This window comes from Malaya genurostris, chromosome 2 (assembly GCF_030247185.1).
Source record: "Malaya genurostris strain Urasoe2022 chromosome 2, Malgen_1.1, whole genome shotgun sequence".
Lineage (NCBI taxonomy): Eukaryota > Metazoa > Arthropoda > Insecta > Diptera > Culicidae > Malaya > Malaya genurostris.
In genome coordinates, this window is record NC_080571.1 from 33,692,640 (window position 1) to 33,711,449 (window position 18,810).

Here is an 18,810-nt window from a genome sequence, read left to right on the forward strand (position 1 = left end):
GTCTTACCCATCACGGCAATTCCGTTCCCCGTTTAGACTAACAGCATAGGGACTGAAAATTAAATCACACTCCGACCGTGCGAAGTCTGAACATGTTCCTTTTTTACTTGTTTTCTGAGTTGTGCATTATCACTTGGATGAACATTTTTTTTCGGAAGACAAAAAGTTGTGGACTCGAGTTTTGTCCTTTGGGTAACATTTCCGCAAATTATAAGCTCTGTTTTTTTTTAAATATTCATCAATCCAGTCTAGTCCATTTTTCAAATCTGTTTTCCCACTGAGTGATGCAAGTTGAAAGGCTCCAGATCGAAGGTCCGATACATGATGTCATCATCGACCGTTCGAGAAACTTGTTTACAATCTGGTTACTTGTGAGTTTCCCCGAATTTTTTTTATTGGATTTTTATTTTTTACGATTTTTAATAAGTAATAAATTATTATGTTTGCAAAGAATAAACGTCTATTAGCTCTGAACTTACGCCATATATATGCGACACTAGTAGCGTGTTTACCAGTGGTATTTGATTAAATGGTAATTGTGTAATAGGATTATCGTTACTCCAGGTTACAATCGGTACTATTACATGCATTATAATCATTGTTTACGTTACTGCTAGTATACTCACTATGTGGGTTATATTGGTAATAGGAAACTACTTGAAAATCCACCATTAGAAATATAAATAAAGGGAAAACAATCTGCGCAAGTATAAAAATATTTCCTTCTCTGTACCAGCTTGCCCCTTAGAATTTGTATTACGTACCGATGTTGAGGGCTGTGTGGTAATTAGTACTGTTTCTGGACAGGCTGTCTACTAGTTCACATTCCGATGTAGTTCAGTGTTTGTGTGTCTATTTGATTTTGTAAATCAAGCTTTGGTTTGTGTTGTTTTTTTTTCATCCTCGCACTGAAGCGCACTGATCTTCTGGTGAATGATGTCCTCAATTCAATTTTTACGTTGTTGTCAACATTAAATATGGGATTCATGAAATTTATAGAATATCTAGCTAAACTTTTTTTCCTCGGTTTTATTTCAACTGTCTTTATCATTTAGTAACTGTTCCGATTCAATTCTTACAAACGAGCATCAATATATTATAGAATGATGTCCTTCTATTTCTATTCTCAGCTGATAGCACTCTAGCGATATAAGGCGAAACCATTCCTATGAGTACCTAGTTGCTGTAGTGAAATGTGTGGTGCGTAAAGTCTAAATTTTTCAATAATGACAGAATTAAAACTATAACTGATTCGACCATTACGTGGAACTGCTCAAGGTGTTACTAGACTGTGGAACTTAAATACGCCACACAATCACTTTACTAGCAACGCCATTATATGTATAGATACTATGATAATAAGAAACAAAATCAACTACAGGAAAAAAATGATTATATTTACACTACATTTGACTTCCATCAATGTATACTGTCTAAATCAGGCTGTAAAAATTCCAAACTAAACTTTCATTTCTCCGTTCCCGAAAGAAACTGTCCTTCTAATTTTTTTTCGACGATAATTCAAATTTTGGGTAATTTATGGGCTACCACCATTGGATTTTCGCGCTCTAGTATTTTCTTACCCTCCAGTTTGAAATCATAGGAACAGTTGTGTGCCTCGGCGTAACGGTGCTGGGCACAGAAAATTTTCTCACAATGACACTTCATAATCATAATGACACCCAGCTTTTTATTGCACTGGGCACAGCGCAGTTTCTTCGATTTGAGTGGTTCGACCGAATGATGGATGGTGGTTGGTTGCTCAGGAACGGAAAGCCGAATGAGCGGTGGTAGCTCCGTCTCCACACCGCCACCGAGGGAAGAATCCCCCCCACCGTCGATTTGACGGATTGGTACCCCATCCATGAGCAAATCATCGGCTTCCGGGAAACTGGACTGAGTTTTCAAGAGCAGTTCATCCTGTTGAATTATTTCCGGCAACAACAGGCTAGAGTTGTTTGATTTCGGTAGGATTTTCGAAGTGGAAGAGTTTGAATTGCGACTACCTCCGATGTTGATGTATTCTGCACTATCGAAAATATCACTGGTATCGATTTCGACAAAATCATCAAAAAAGGAGTCTATATTGAACAAACTTTCGTCCGATGGAAAGTAGTAGTTAGCACTAGGGTGTGAACTGTTGTTGTATGGCGAAGAGGTATTATTGAATGCAGGATGGCCGTGCAGTAACAGATCGTTTAAGGATGGTATCCTTTGATTACTAACCCCGCTACCACTATGACAACTGCTATTGTGCTGACTACTACCGCTACTACTACTACTGCTACTACTACTACTACTACTACTATTACTGCTAGTTTGAGTGTTGTTACTGGTAACATTACTACTATTACAACCCGCACTATGTTGAATATTACCGCCGGAGCAACTTAGTCTTGAAAACCTATACTCGAAACCAGTGAAACTGTCGTCAATCAGATTCGAACCGTTCTCACTGCTACTGTTCAAATCAGAATCAGCGATACTATCTAAATTACTAATACCAGGCAAGAGTTGCCCTGCACCCTGTTGACACCGTAAAATATCACCTGAATCTCCATTCTTCATTGAAAACCCTTTGTAGCGGTTTAAGTTTTCGTAACTTCTAACGTACGCAACGTGGTCATTGTTTCTATGTTTTAGCAGTGGTGACAACTCTCCATTTTCACCACTTCCAGTCTTCTTTTTGGTGGTAGCGTTTACACACTCAAGCTCGGAAGTCGAGCTAGACAGACCCGCATCGTTGAGATTGGTATAACCCCTTCGGTACTGCGAAGGTATGGCATCCAACCGTGACAATTGCGGCACTAAATTGCAATTGGTCCCTCCAAAATTGTTCAGCAGTGTGGGACTACTACCGAATGTTTTGCGAAATTCATTCAAATCAATGGACTTCGACTTATTGGCCTGATTTTTGTAGATCAGATCCGATATGCTAAACAAGTCGTCCTCGTCCGAGGAAATCGACAAATTGCTATGGATAAACCCATTGGATGTGCGAGAATTGGAGACCTGCTCTTCTTCTTCTTTTTCTTTGTCATCCCCAGATCGAGCATAGTTATTTACCGAATCGTTGGACATGGCATTCCAGTGATTGATTTCCAAGTTCGAAACCGCCGGCAGTTTGAACACGGAACCACTACTGTTGCCCTTCTCCATCAGTCCGTTGTTGATGAACTTCAGCTCCAGCTCGTTGATACCAAGATCGGAGTGGTGATGGTGATGATGTCCGACACCACCGTAGTGAGGAGCCCAGGTACCACCATTCGAGGCTCCGCTTCCTATGCTGCCAATGGAAGCTGCTGCCGTACCAGCCGTCGTTGCAGTCGCTGACGGTGGATGTTCGTACAGCTGCAATAAGGAACTTGATGCCAACTTTGTCTGTTCGCTGTTCGTTTTCGTTAGGCCACCCGGGGCTAGTGCGGCCGGTGCTTCCGGAATCTCCGCGTTGTCGGCGTTCTGCAACTTAGCAATCGAGTTGAAGTTCTTCGGTGACTCACCGCGCAAAGCGACAGTCTCCAGCTGCGGGTAGGAACTATGAAATGATTCTACCGGGGAATCCTCACGAATCAACAGTTTCGGTAGCTCGTAAGAAGTATTATCTGAAATAACGGAAACGTAAACCATCGGAATTTAACAATCGATTTTTAATCGTAGGTAGTTCGCAAACTTACCATCGGACGTAGATTTATACAGTGTTCGGAACGTTTTATCACGCCCTGCCGTGCTGGTGGTGCTCTTATCGAATGCTAGTTCTGCCGGACCAAAGCCTGTCTCTTTGTTGAACACACCCTCAGTCAACAGGTTCGAACATTCTCCGGCCATTGTGGTCGCAGCCGATGCCGTTTTCATCCGATGATTGGCCATTGTTATGTCATAATCCCGAAGAAACTCGTCAATGTTTTTGAGCGAGCTGTTGTCCAAGAGTTTGGCCGATGCGTGGTGTTGAGTTTTCTTCGATATCATCTTGTTCAGAGCATCGTGCGAAATTGTTCGAAGCTTGGATGGATTATACTTCAGAAGCTCAATGATGTCATGCAACGAAGCCGACGATAGCTGATGCTGTGATTGGCTGTACGCACTGCGACTGCAGCCCGTGGGATCTGAATCCATCCGGTTGAGAATTCCGTTACTGTGAAACGAAAGCGATCTTTCGAGCCTGCTCGAATCGTGGACAGTCATATCGTGGGCGGATACGTTTAGATTTTTAGCACTGATGGTTTTGAAGGAACGATTTCGCTGTAGATTTTCACGGATTTGTGAGTGACGGTCCAGTTCTGTCTGATGTGAGACGGCATTGTGCATGTTATGATGGTAGGAGGTGATATGTGGTAGCAGTGTTTCTCTTCGGGATGATGCCAAATTGGTCGTTTGAGATACAGGCCGGGAAAGATGGGGAACCGCCGAACCTACCGGACCAGCCGAATAGGTGGGACGTAGAATGGGAGCTCGCTCTTCCTTTATTATGGATTCCGGTGGAGTCGGATAACTCGTGCCGCTCAGTCGTTTTTTCTTCATGTTCAGTTTTGTCTTGATTTGAGTTAGTTTCTGGAATGGGAATTTATTTTTTTGTTAGTTAAGGAAGATCAACGATTTCGGCTCATGCTCATACCTCAGCAGTAACTTTGTCATCGCGCTCCTTCTGAGTTTCCCGCTTAACCTCTTCACTATCGACGTCTCCTTCGCTTTGGTTGCCGACGGTTCGCGACACCGTTCCTTTGACATTGTCGGAAGCTTTTTCGGCACGAACCTTCATCAAACGGTGAATGTTTTTCTTGTTGACCAGTAACTTCAGACCAGGTGCTTTTAAGCTAGCGGCATCTTGCCTGCAAAAAAAGAAGGAACATTTTTCATTATCACAATGTTTGTCATTGATATTTTTCGCACTCGCTTTTCCCGTTTCAGTAGCAATAGTACTTCAGTCAAAACATTTGCTGATCACGAGCTTAACATCACAGTGATCCCGGAATTAAAGTGAACAAAAAATAAACAAGTACAAAGCTTATGCGTAAGACCACCGTCAGATGCTTATCTGGTTGAAACTGGAAAGTAAATAAATGGAAAGTATGGCGCACGACCAATCACATGCATTAGCCACATTCCACATTACACGAATCAGTTTAGGTATGGGAGAGATACAATAAAAATCAATCAACACATCACGTTACTGGCTCTGGTGAGAGCTTCTAAACTGATATCTTTGCCAATGATCTTCCATGTGATTCGGTACGAATATACACGATCAAGTGGCAGAGTTAGAGCAACGAATAGAATGAAGAAATATTGGTTCTAGTGCAGTTGGGTTCAACGTTGACGCAATACCGGATCCGTCAAAATCGAGATGAAATCTTATTTAAAAAAAAACAGATGCATTTGTTTTCCCATAGACTTTCCAATCTAATTCTCAAGAAGTTTATTGAATTTATCCCTTGAACAAAATTCACAATCAATTATTGGAGGAAATGCAATCTCTTTATAAAGTTTTCTAAGAATAACATGCTTCGCATCGCATCGTGATGTATGACGCACAGTCACTATTAGTAGCTGACTAATCATTGATTTCCATTCATCTGGAAAGGAATTTATTAAACACTACTGTGTTAATTAGCACTGTTGTAATTATAAGTTTTGCGATCTAATGGTAATCTTTCGTTAGGTGCAAGTGGACGAGCTCGGTCGTGTGTAACAAAGACTCGTTGACTATTGTTGATTTAAACTTGAATTCAGTATTTAATTAAATCAATCATTTTTCTTCAGTTCGCCTTTAACTTTCTATAACAGACAAGCCTAGAATAGATTGTGCTAACAACTTTCGTATCGAAACAGACTTCCTAATAGTAGATGTGGTTCGGATTCTTCTGAAATCTACACGTACCCGAAGCACTAAGTTGGTAGCTTACCTTGCCAGAACGTCGCTCATGTCGAACCAATTTTCGTAGTCGGAAATAGTGACGACCCGTTTGGAGGATATCGGACCACCCTTCATGCCTAGCACCAGCTTCAACCGGGAACCGTTCACTAGGGGAATGTCCTTCAGCTCCATGGCGTCGTTCAACTCCTTGTGGTTGTATAGCAGGTGTTGCTGATTGACCGGGATGCCTAGAAAACAAACAAGTCGTTATAATACTTCGAAATGGAATTTTTTACATATGTGTGACTATTGAATAGGGAATTTTCTGCTGTATGTGGACGTCGAAATTATTCAGTAAACAGGGTCGCGGTGTAAGGTGATTCCGTCTTACATGACATTTAGTCAAGGCGGAAGGTTTCCTTGTGAACCGCTGATAATCTACCAGAATCAGCTATCATGTCAATTGTGTGAAAAACTGCACACTACAGTAAACCCTGCATTCCTTTTGCAAAAAAAAGCTATTCTCTATCCATCTGGTAATGAGATAATGCATTCTATTGCCATTCACATAATCTTATAAAAAATTTGTTTCATGAAGATAATTTTTGGCGCGAATTTAGATCGATTCCTTTCGGAATGATTCCAGTTATTCGCAAAAACATACCTCAACGCTAGAATCGCTTATTCGGTAGCATTCGCAGAACCGAAAATATCAGCAATAATCAATAATGGCTTTGATCACTAAACCCTCTCAGAGAAAATCGATTGCAGATAGAAAAGGTGCAATTTGTCGGATACGGAAACATTGAAAACCTAAGCAACGATTGCTACAGTGATGTGCTACGTTCGAATATCTGGGAAGCTCTCGAGTTTATTCGAATATCAGAGAGGGCTATGACAAGGTGATGGGCTTTCGCTCAATATTGCTGTGAAAGGTGAGATTCTAAGAGCGAAGAGCTTTTTGCCTTAGCTGACGATATTGGTATAATGATTCGTAATTTTGAGAAGATGACAGAAATATACATCGTACTGAATAAATCATTAGGATGCCGGACGACAATCCAGTGAGAATGGTTCTTGAATCTGAATCGGTTGGAGCAAGCAGAGCACAGCGAGCAAGGTGAATCGATCAAATGGAGGACGATCTTCAAACTATCCGTGCCTTGAGTGGCTGGCGACGAGTAGCCATGGGCCGAGTTAGTTGGAGACGCCCGCTTGACACCCCAAGGCTATAGCTGCTAGGTAAGGTGAGTAAGCTTTTAAAGTTGTCTGTGATTTTCGAAATCTATTGAAGTATTTAGAAGAAAATTGAGCAAAATGCGAAAAAATGCGGTTTGCCGGTTAATATCACTTATACCATTGTATCTCCGGAGCCAGAGATGACTATTCGAGATCTTCGAACTTGATCAATGGCTCAACAGTAACTTTCAAACAAACTTAAGCTTGTAGAAATTCGAAGAAAATTGATCCTTTTATGCGGCTTGTTGGTTACGGCCTTTATACCACTATTCCTTCGGCATCTAGCGAATTGAAACCATTGTGAAGCAAGGCAAACTCACTATAAATGACATCGTTTCTGAGTTATAACGATTTGAAGAAAATACATGGGAAAATTTACGCGCACTTTATAATTCATTAACATTCATTAAGAAAAATAAATTTTCTTAATTATAATGAAAAATCCAAACTCAATAGAATTCTCCGAAAGTCCTTGATTTTCTGAATGCTTTTTTGGGATCAATTCCCTAAGCAAAGGTCAACTTAGCATCAATTTATAGAACGTCCTTTCTTCGAATGAGTCATCAAGTCAAAAATGTTATTTTGCTAAAAATTACATTTACCTTGTTGGCTTATAGAATTCATTTTCAATCCTCAAAACAACTGTCTCAGTTTGATTGGATAATCCGAATCCGAATAAAATCATGACCTGAATTCAAATATAAATATTGGGTTTACATGTAGGTTTTAAGGGGTTTTCCCCCGAAACAAAATTCTTACTACGGAAAATTCCCAACACGAATTTCATTCAAAGTGCTGTACACCACTTTCTAAGACTGTTGTGTCATTTTGGATAATGTCATTATCCTCTTCCCTAGAAAATTATGATTTCAGGTGATCCTTTACAGTGTTGGGAAAATCATATTTACTGAATAAATTCGCAACTGAGAGATAATGACTGCGATATTTTCGATACATGTGGGGGTTAGTATGAACATCAATATTTTTTTTAAAACGCTATTTAGCGTGAATTTGATTCATAGAAATAACAGAAGTGCAGAATTTTGAATGTCTCGAGCACACAGCAGGCGCAGCGTATGAGCGGCGCGTTTGAATTGGCGTAGCGATAACCTGCGCTCCTGTTATTTCTGCGTATGATATTGAAACTAAATATGGTAGTATTTTTTATTCAACTGCATAGCATTGTGGTTAATTTTTTTAAATAATGTTTTTATTATCATTATAACTATTCTTAATCACAGCACTTGCTGTTTTTATTGATGATATTACTCCACCACCACGGTATAACTGAAAAAATTCCGAATACATCACCTTAATTGATCCACTTATCAACAAAGCATCAAATTGCAAGAGCTGAAAAATTAGCATTCTTTTCCATTTCAATCACCGTACACGCACTGAAAATTTCCAGAAAGATTCAGTTCTTGTTCATCGGCGAACTTTTCACACCTGATTTTTTACTATGTGAGATCAGTTTCAGTGAGAGTTGTGTTTGCAAAAAATCAGTAGTAAACTTTTCTTCAGTGAACTTTCGAAACTTTTCAATTTTTTCGAGATTATCGAAATTTTGATTTGTATAAAAAATACAGATAGAAATTCAAGCTTGTTCCCATTTCAGACTTTAGAGGTAGTTTTAGATACTCATGCTATGTGTGGTCGCGCATTCTCGTGGAGCAAGACAACTTTTTGTGCCTTTCGCCTTTCGGTTCAAAAGCATCAATAACCGACGGTAGAGTTTCCCTGATTTTTTGTTCGGATTGTCAACCTTCCATCAATGTAATGGGGATGTTGAGCAGCGTGACCAAACTTACTTTCGCTGTTTGAGATTGTCATACGAGACCGATTTTCTATCCACAGTCACAATACGATGTACGAAACCTAATTCACAACTACAAAAAGCACAACTCTCACCATATCCTTCCTTCAATTCGTAAACAGCTCTCAATAACTTGAACCATTCTCATGATTTTAAGGTGCAAGATAGTGGCTTGCTGAGTTACTTATAATAATTGCACGCGCACTTGCGAAAGCTTTTATATTTTGATCTTGGAAGTTTTATGATCTTGACACTCTCTTCATCTTTCATTTCAAAATTGTCACTTTTGGACTTTCATGTTTTTACTGATAGGGAATGTTTCCCATATGCCTTACAAAACATTCGATGACTTCCAACTGCTTCTATGTATAGTGAAAGCAAAAAAAGGAGAGCTTCTCTCAAATGACGTTTTGATAACCAAAAATTCGACATTTTTTCAAACTAGAATCTTCCATGTTTAACAAAAAATTGACAATTGCATGAATATAAAGTCAACCGACACTGCTTTCACCAGAAGTTGGATACAAAAACTACAATGTTACATCGTCATCTAGTTTAAATCCGTCAAAACACACGTGTAAACATCAACACGAACACTTCAATCATCAATTCTAGACTCCAACAAATTTTGCTTCCAGCTTAAAAATATCAGTGTTATCATTTAATCACCACAAAAATGCTGATTAATTGAAAACCTTACCTTCGATATAACAATATCATATTCATCATCGGCAGAACAAATGAAAAAAAGTAATCACGATTGCTCAAGGCCACATTCTTTGTCGCATAATGGGAAAAATATTAGATAAATTGTAATCCGAAATTAATGCATTCTAGAGGAGTTATCGATATCATGAAACGTGAGTTTCTTTAAAAAAAATACTAAGCAACAGATCAGAACAATTCGGTACCAATTTGTAATTAGGGCGTATCGTACGGTATACCGTTGCGAATATTATAAAATATGATGCTTATTGCTCTATTCTATAACTTGCTAGTTCACTAAAATCGGATACGATCTCGTAGAAGGAAACCCAATCTACAAAATTATATACTATATGCTTAAATTCGATACTTCAAACCCTAGTAATGAGTTTTATTTTCTGTAACTTTCGAAAGGGCCTATCGTACTACATGCACTTTTCACATGTTGGCTTCGAGTTAAAATTTTAAACTGTGGAATAAATGTCCTCACCATCATTGAAATTTTTGTTTTATCACTATTTCATATGGTGGTGGTGAGCTCAACCCATCCGCATCACTCGTCGCCATTTTGAATGTGGCAATTCGTCTGCAATGGTATCATTGAATATCAGTGGCATCTCGTCTTCATGTGTACCTCGTGCACTGCTCAACCGATCAAATGGAAGGAATTAACTACATCCCCATCCGTATTCAATTATTTTTAGATATTATTTCGATGACAGCATGTCGGATGCTACCGAATATAAAATAATGAGCGATTTTGTCCACAGCTTATCCACAAATTCACCCTAAGCTGCTTGCGCTTGCTGGTCAAACAATCTTTTTATATCCCTTTGTCGTGGCGCTCTGAACTCAAGCCATTATGCACCGAGTTCTTGTCGCTGTGTTACGTTTTTTTTAATGCACATAATTCAAAAAGAAATGGAATTTCAAGCTCTATGAGAGCTTGTATGCGGCGGAGAGAACAAATTGTTGTCTCTGTTGTAACGACGAAGCGGTTTTGTCGATGAAACTCTTGACAGATTCGCTCGACGTGCAAAGCGCCGAATTCTTGTATTCTATTCGACGACACAACATAAGTTTAATAAAAAAAAATCGCATCCAAAAGTTTATCGTTATTTCATTATATTGAAAAATAAGCGAATATTCATTCCTCAACCTTTTGTTTTTACCTACAACGAACTGTTACAGCCAACATCAACCACATAATCAGCGCCCAACCCGTAAATTTTGTCACGAGATAATGCGCACAATTAAATTTTCAATTGCGATTTTCAACAGTATTATTATTTTACTTAAAATGTATATTGTATATCGTATGATTTTGCTGTTGGGGACAACGTAATGAGCATGAACTTAGCGAGGCACCTCTCGCTGATGATAACGCAAATAGGTGAATAATTTGTTACTAATTAGGTACGGTAATTTTGAATTTGTTGCTCAATCTTTTTAATTTTTTTTTTAGCTAAGTTCATATGAAGTTAGCGAAGCCCCACTTCCAAATATGATTCAACACAAAACAAAGCCCAGCGAATAGTTTTTTGCTAATTAGTTACGATAGCTTCATATGAACTTACCGAAGTACACAAAAACATGAAAAATAAATTGAGCAACAAATTCAAAACTACCGTAACTAATTAGCAACTAATTATTCACCTATTTGCGTTATGCATCGCTAAGTTCATGCTCGTGACAACGTACGCTAATACGTTAATCGAGTACATGTACTGAGGTCTTTTTACGTGCTTTTTATGCAGTTTTTAAGTGAATTTTTTATACGGATCTCCGAAGTTACGCGGATTTCTGAAATTATGCAGGTTTTTTATGCGAATTTTTCGTGGCCGATTGAGCCGATTTTTTAAATAATTTTTTTTAGTTGGATCTCGTCACCCTTTTTCTAGGGGAAGAGAAGAGGAGCTTCCATTTCCCTCCTGCGAGGATTGAGGGGCACTTCGTTCGTGGTTCGTCTCGTCATCCATTGCCGCATCGATGGTATTGTTGTCGATTTCCGTCTTCTTTTCGTTGCTAGTTGCTGTAGATGTACCTTGTTGTATATTGGTTGCAATTGCTGGTTGGTTGGAGGGTAAGTTGTTAACTGCAGCCGGTGTACTTTGTTCTATAGATGATACTGATGGTTTCGTTGAAGGCGGCTGTCACAGGTGTACTGGGGTTGCTTGGGGTTTGTGTGAAGGAAGCACCGTTGTCCTTTGGTGTAGTTGTCACCTTGTCCAGTTTATCACATGGCTTACCGTAGTGAACAGCTTTTTGGCAATATTGACATGTGACCATCTGATTGTCATAGGTAACAAGTGATTTGCACGGAATTCTTGTATCTTGACCGAAAATCACATAAGAAGGTATAGGCTTCTTCAAGTGTATGCGTAATAAACGTACGCCATTTAGAATACCGGGGGAAAAGTTCTTCCACTTTTCTTTTTCGATAGAGATAATCTCTCCGTATTGGGACATAGTTTTGCGAATATAAGAATCGGTGACGCTTGAGTGAAGGTCATGCACACGCACTTCTATAGCACTATCATCCATATATATTGGAATGTTGTACTTAATATTCTCGTGCTCCACATAGTGCACATTGTTATTGTCTTTTGCGAATTGAATTGCATCCAACTTTTTATAAAACTGGATGTAAACAACATTATTCGTCTTATTGCATTGAAGTAAATGCACACGTTTAATGTCAAGATGCATTTGCTCCTTAAGCAAACCTTCAAGTTCTCGTATCGAAGGTCGAATTTTGCACTGCCTGAAGTCAACAACAATTGTATTCTTCCGTGTCGGCGGTAGCTTTTGTTCGTTTGGTTCACTCATTTCGAGGTCTATTGTTCACTACACAATACTGTACTTGGTTTCTTCTGTCCCGAACGTAAGCGGTTTTGTTTTATCAACTGACTTGGATGAGATGTAAAACCGAACTGCTCTATGACACTTAGCAATTTTTTGATTTTTTTCGACGTGTCATGCATTTCTGAAACATTTGGCATAAAAATCGATTTCGGAAATCTCAAATTCTCAAAGTTGATTTCTTTTAAACAAATGTTTGAGGGGATAACACCATATCCCGATGTCGTTCCTTCCGGAAGTGAACATGAACATCACAGTACTGCGGCAAAATTATAAACGGCATGATGGTACAGCGAACCTAACACAATATCGTCATTGCCAGGGCTTCGGCCACGGTACAACAAATTGTCATATGGTCATACGCTTGCAAGCTCTGATTTTGATGGAAACCATAAAACAAATATTAACAATGTCATATCAGACAAAAAAAAAACTTAATTTCTCATGTAATGAAATTCAATTTAAAATCATTACATGTAGGGGAAGGTGTTCGGTTGCCGGCACCCCACCGTAACTTTTGACAGAAAGCAAATAGCGTCATTCCGATAAATGTCATGTGTGTGTAATAATAGCACGATCTTTTTGTGCCGAATAGCGAAGCAAACAGACGCTTGTACTTTTTTCTGCGTTCAAAACAAATTTTAATTGCGTGAAAATCAACACAAATATTTTTTCTGACTTTTTTTATAGTATCATAAATTGAAAAGCATCATTCGGAAAGGTGAATATTTATGAGGTGAAATCGATCTATTTCGTGATTTAATACCGGATGCTATCAAAATTTTCGCAACCAAAGATACCGATTTCAGTTACCGGCACCCCATTTTTTCGACAAATCGAGAAAAATTGTCAGTGATCTGCAGGCTGCTGTCGAGACAAAGCAAGCCAAAATTTTGGCCAAACATCTAGCTGCTAATACAGCAGATGCTCCGGCTAAGAAAAAACGTAGAAGACCGGCCAAATCAACACCAAAGGCGCCACCATCCAAATCATCTGCCAAGAGAGCCAAGGCGAAGTCACCATCAGACAATGAAGACTTTTGTCCAAAACGCCTCCGAAAAGAATAAATTCCGGTTTTCCTTTGAATAATTGCATTCTTTACTTATATTTTTCCGAAATTTCTTGGGGTGCCGGTAGCCGAATACCATTTTTGAAATGGCCAAAATTTATCACTTTACTAAATTGATAATAAAGTTTTTTTAATCAAAGGAATCAACTTAGTTTCTCAATCAGTTGTTAGCTAGGGACTTTAGCTGTCCATTGATGTATAGATGTCCGCATGATGTGCAGTAAGGCATAAGTTATGAGCTTAAAATGAACGGGTGCCGGTAACCGAACACTCTCCCTCACATATCAGATTTAACAAAACCGTTCGGCTGCCACGACTGGCTCTTCTGAAACATAACATAACGGCACTTTATTAAAAAAAAAATTACAATGTTTCCTTTAGAGTCACTAGATTTTCTCACAGAACCGTTGAACCGATTTTCCCAAGCTCAGATTCAAATGAAAAGTCTTATGGTCTTATTTCAACCCGTTCCGACTTCCGGTTCCGGAATTACAGGGTGAATGGTACAACAAAATTATGATAAAAACTGTCACTCACTTTTCTCAGAGATGGCGTGACCGATTTTAACAAACTTAGATTCAAGCAAATGGTCTTATGGTTCCATAGCTTGCTATTGAATTTGATATTTATCCGACTTCCGATTCCGGAATTACAAGGTAATATGTGCAAATCTATGAGAAATTTCTCGGAACTGTCTTAACCGATTTTTACAAACTAGGATGCAAACGAAAGGTCTTGAAATTCTTTGAAAAGTTCCCGAAAAGTGGATCCAGATCCGACTTTTGGTTCCGGTATTACAGCACGATAAGTGAAAAATTTTCAATTTCATGAGGATTTTTTCAAAAGTGATGGTAAAACGAGGTGCAATTTTTATCAAATTTACTGGTAAATTCATCTAGTTGACAGACCTTGTTAGTTAGTGGATATATAAATCTAGATTGGAACTACTAGTCCCCGGTTTTCGCTTTCGGACGCACCGGTAATAGACAACACTTCGATTTCTCAGCAACGGTTAAACCGATTTTCACAAACCATGATTCAAATTAAAGCTCTCACTGTTTCAAAAGATACTGTGCAATTTCATCCAGATTCGACTTCCGGTTCCGAAATTACAGGGCAATGAGAGTATCAAAACTTTCACACTGTCATACAAAATGATGCAAAATCGGTACGTGCTGGTACGGAAAAAGAAAACATTACCGCCTAGCACACAGTGTACTTTGTTTAGTTCTGTATAACGTGCAGGGTTGCCGCATTTAAATCTATATTAACTTCACATAACTGTTCACAAATGGAAAAGGTGATAGTAGTTCATACCAAAGAAAGTTGTTGATTTTAGTCAAGTTCGAAAAAAATCTTGGCAGAACTCACCACTTTTTTGAAAATATAAGTAATATGATAAAGGCGTCATTACACCACTAGGTAGATTAAAAAGGGTTTTTTTTAAATAACCTTGTTTTTCACCGTTGTAATTATGAGCAATTTTGTGTTAACTAAGCAGCAATTGCGGAAAATTTCAGTTTGCTGTTCTAATTGGAAGAAAAGTGCAACTGAAGTGCATCAAACGCTTGTGGATGTTTATGGTGATAATGCTCCAACTGTTAAATCATGTAGGGAATGATTGCTCTGGACAATAAAAAAAATTGTAAGACAAACAATTGGAGGCTTTACTCGATGAAGATCCGAGTCAAATACAGAAGTAAATTGCAGAATAATTGGAAGTGAATCAATAAGCGATTTCTGTACGATTGAAATCGCAACCAACGTATTCTCGTGATCCGTTCCGACGGATGCAGCACGATCTGACAGGTAATCTTCTTTCGCAGAAATCGAAAATTGGCTCCAAACTTTGATCACCCCAAAAGACGAGACGTTTTATCGAAATGGAATTCTAAAATTGCCTTGAGGTGGGAAAAAGTAGTAACAAGCGATGGACGATCTTTGATTAATCTTCAAATTCTTTTTATTTAGAAATAAATGCATTTTTCAACTTAAAAAATCAGACCGAATTAATTTCTACTCCCTATTTATATGCTTCAATTATTACACAAATGGATATTCAAAATTATCGAAATCAAATGGAATTATTTATTTTGCTTAGTAGTCATTAGAATGGTGCCTGTTTACATATTGTATATCCGCTCTATAAGATTTTATAGACTGTTTTTTTTCCTAGAATCCTTAGTTTCTATGCAAAATTCAGTTATGCATAGTTAAGCATACGAATCCGGAAAAAATACTAATTAACGAATAGTATAGAAAATCGGGTCATTTCATAAACAAAAAACAGAATATTATAACATGTTGAAGTTATTGTCCAATAATCAATACATTACTAAAACATCAATTTTTTTTCGAAATCCTTACTATGCTCACGAGGCTAATACTTTCAACTTTCATGAGACGAGCACAAATTTAACTCGAAGCTAAATTCACCTGCTCCAGATATACCCGGCCTGCTGAAAATCGGGCCTCACACGTCGTCTGTTGACCTTGAACAGACACTGATACTGCAGCACACACAGCCGCATCATTTCGCTATCGACTGAACAAATCAGACCATTTGCGTTGAATGGAGTGGTGAGCGCTACGCGGTTAGTCTGAGTAGAGATAACAACTTGCAATCACAAGAAGCTAATCAATGTAATTTGCAGTCCTCAGCTCTGTGGGACACAGTTCGTGAAGTTAATTTCGTCTCGTCTTTACTTCACTGACTGAGGAGATATTTCAGGAATATTTATTTGCCAAAGCAGCAGCTGTGTTCTTTGCTACTGGCTAGACGTCATGTGATACAAAAACGGCACTGCCTATTTGCGTTCTACTTGTTGCTACCGCCTTGTTGTAGGTTGGTGATAATTTTCGATTCACTCGGTGGCACCTCTGCAAACATCGGAAAACCATCGGCGTCAGTGATAATGAAAATAGCCACTGGAGTGTGGAAATTACCGTCGCCCGACATTATACCCAAACCCACCCACACTTGCAACAACCGGTTGCTCAGTGGGATGATCAGCTGGTATTTGATAACCGGCTTCGTGCTGAGAAACTCATAAATATGTATTGTATAGCCATACTGCAATTAACTAAATGTTTAAATACTGATTTATGAACTAATCAACATTCGCATGCACGTTCAACTTCTTCGCTGAACGCTACTAGAGTAGCATAAATCTATGCATATAGATTTATGCTACTCTAGTAGCGTTTAGGAACCAGCATATAATGCATTTAGCATCCTCAGCTACCGAGGGATATGTTTTGGCATAATGAATGAGCAAAACCACCACTTTAAATTAATCTTCCAATCTAAATTAACGCAGCCAATGACTGGCTAATAGAAATTAAATTACCTAACAGTGATTCTATTGAAATGAGATTTCTTCGAAAATATCGAACGATCATTAACATACAAACCACAATCGATGGTCAGCAAAAGTTTCGCTGTTTGCCTCTTTCTACGTACATGTGGAACAGAAGGTGACATTCCGTGCATTGTCCCATTAATACCGGGTGGTGGTTTCGCAGTGATAGAAACATTTGCGTCTCTACTTGGCCTATATAATTGCTATAGTCTACATCCTATCAGGTTCGAACAAAGGGAAATTTTTGTGAGTCAGTTTTGTTTACGCCGGCGCCACATTTGATAGTACTTAAAATGTTTCATGCGTTGCTCGTTTGAATAACTTTTTTGACCGATGCCAGGAATTCTTCGCATTACAGTTCATTTGCGTGATTCAAACATCTACAGCATAGAATAAAATCTTACCTTCATATTTCTGGATCTTCGACTTGATGTAACCGACAGTGTCCCGGTCGCTAACGGTGACCTCGAATTCCGATCCGGTTAGCGTTTCCACGATGATTTCGTACGAGGGGCTCCACATTTTGACCAACTTCACCACAGTTCACTAACACTTCTCAAAAACCGGTTCACAGGTCAGATGACCTTACTTCCGCAGGACAGATTATTTCTGTCGCCGTTCGGCCGTTATGACGAAATTTGATGTCGTTTCTTTTGCCCCCCTCTGTATTCACCGTTCAAAGACGGTTATTCCGTTGGAAGGTGTTTTGATTTTACTTTATTTTGATATTTCTTCTCTCCTTTTTCTCACCACTCTCTCGCACATTTAGTAGCAAAGAGGCAAAGTATTTTTTTTAGCGAAAGAGAAAAGTGACACGAGTGAAAATTTTAATTGGCCACGAGTTTAGCTGTTCGAAAATTTTGAAGGACATATTTTTCACATTGCACAAAATGACTTTTAATCAGTTTGATTTAATTTCGCTCCAAGTGAAAGGTTTATAATAAACTAAACCGTATTGGTGCGAGATCCTTCCCGATAATCACACATTCTAAGCCATTACCAATCAACTTTTCGTATGAGTCATGCTTATTTTCGCTGGCAATCACCGTAAAATACTGGAAAATCTTTTTCCTAACAAACGGCACGAGGATCCGCAATGATCAAAAAACACGGTTCGCGATGACACGAAATAGGTGAATATGCGTTTCAATTCTTGTCGACCATCTTTCTTTTGCTGCGGACGGTAAATCCGGAATGACGAAATCCTGCAAAATCTTTGCACAACACACCTCCGTCACATCGTACGGAGAAAACTCTTCGGCAGCGGATCCATCCGGAAACTCCCCGTCCTTTTGACCCCGATGGTAGCACTAATTGGCACAAAAAGCACAAATTTTCTTTTCACTCATAAACACCATAAATCCAAACGACAATGACGATGACTCGCGCGGATTGCAGCGAGAAACTTCTTGGACGGCATGGAAATGACAGCGAGTGCATTGAGTACGCGGTGGAAAATTGCTTCTCTCTCATTTACCCTTCTGTTCTCACGAATATACCTATTTCTTTTCCGTAGCTGTCAAAAGGGGGGAAATTTCAATTGTCAAAACTATTCCTGGTGAAAAATATATGACACGTACACGTCACCAGAAAAGTAGTAATTTTATAATTATTTTCTTAATTCTGTTTATTTATAGTGATTTTCACTGTCGGCTAGAAAAGATTGCGATGCGATAAGATAGCGACAAAATGCCGCAAAGATCTCGAAACTGTCATTCGCATCGTTTCAACCTCTTCGAGACCTCAAGCCAGAAAAAAATATTTTTTAAATTGACCGTTACAATGACTAATTTTTTATTTATTATTAAGAAAACTTCAGTCATAATGAATTCATATTGATAATGCGTATGCACGGATTTTTTAAGCGTTTGCTATTTATTTGACATAATGTACGATTCAGACGATC

At 38.7% G+C, this 18,810-nt stretch overlaps 1 protein-coding gene across 1 annotated transcript; it reads right to left on the reverse strand.

The window, feature by feature from the left end:
- Positions 1–358: 358 nt before the first annotated feature.
- Positions 359–18,331, reverse strand: LOC131427997 (serine-rich adhesin for platelets-like). Its single transcript, XM_058591634.1, has 5 exons — positions 17,309–18,331; positions 5,901–6,099; positions 4,613–4,826; positions 3,675–4,548; positions 359–3,602 (listed from the first exon to the last, which is right to left on the reverse strand). The coding sequence occupies exons 1-5, from the start codon at positions 17,424–17,426 to the stop codon at positions 1,522–1,524; spliced, it is 3,486 nt and encodes a 1,161-aa protein (XP_058447617.1). The 5' UTR covers positions 17,427–18,331; the 3' UTR covers positions 359–1,521.
- Positions 18,332–18,810: the final 479 nt, after the last annotated feature.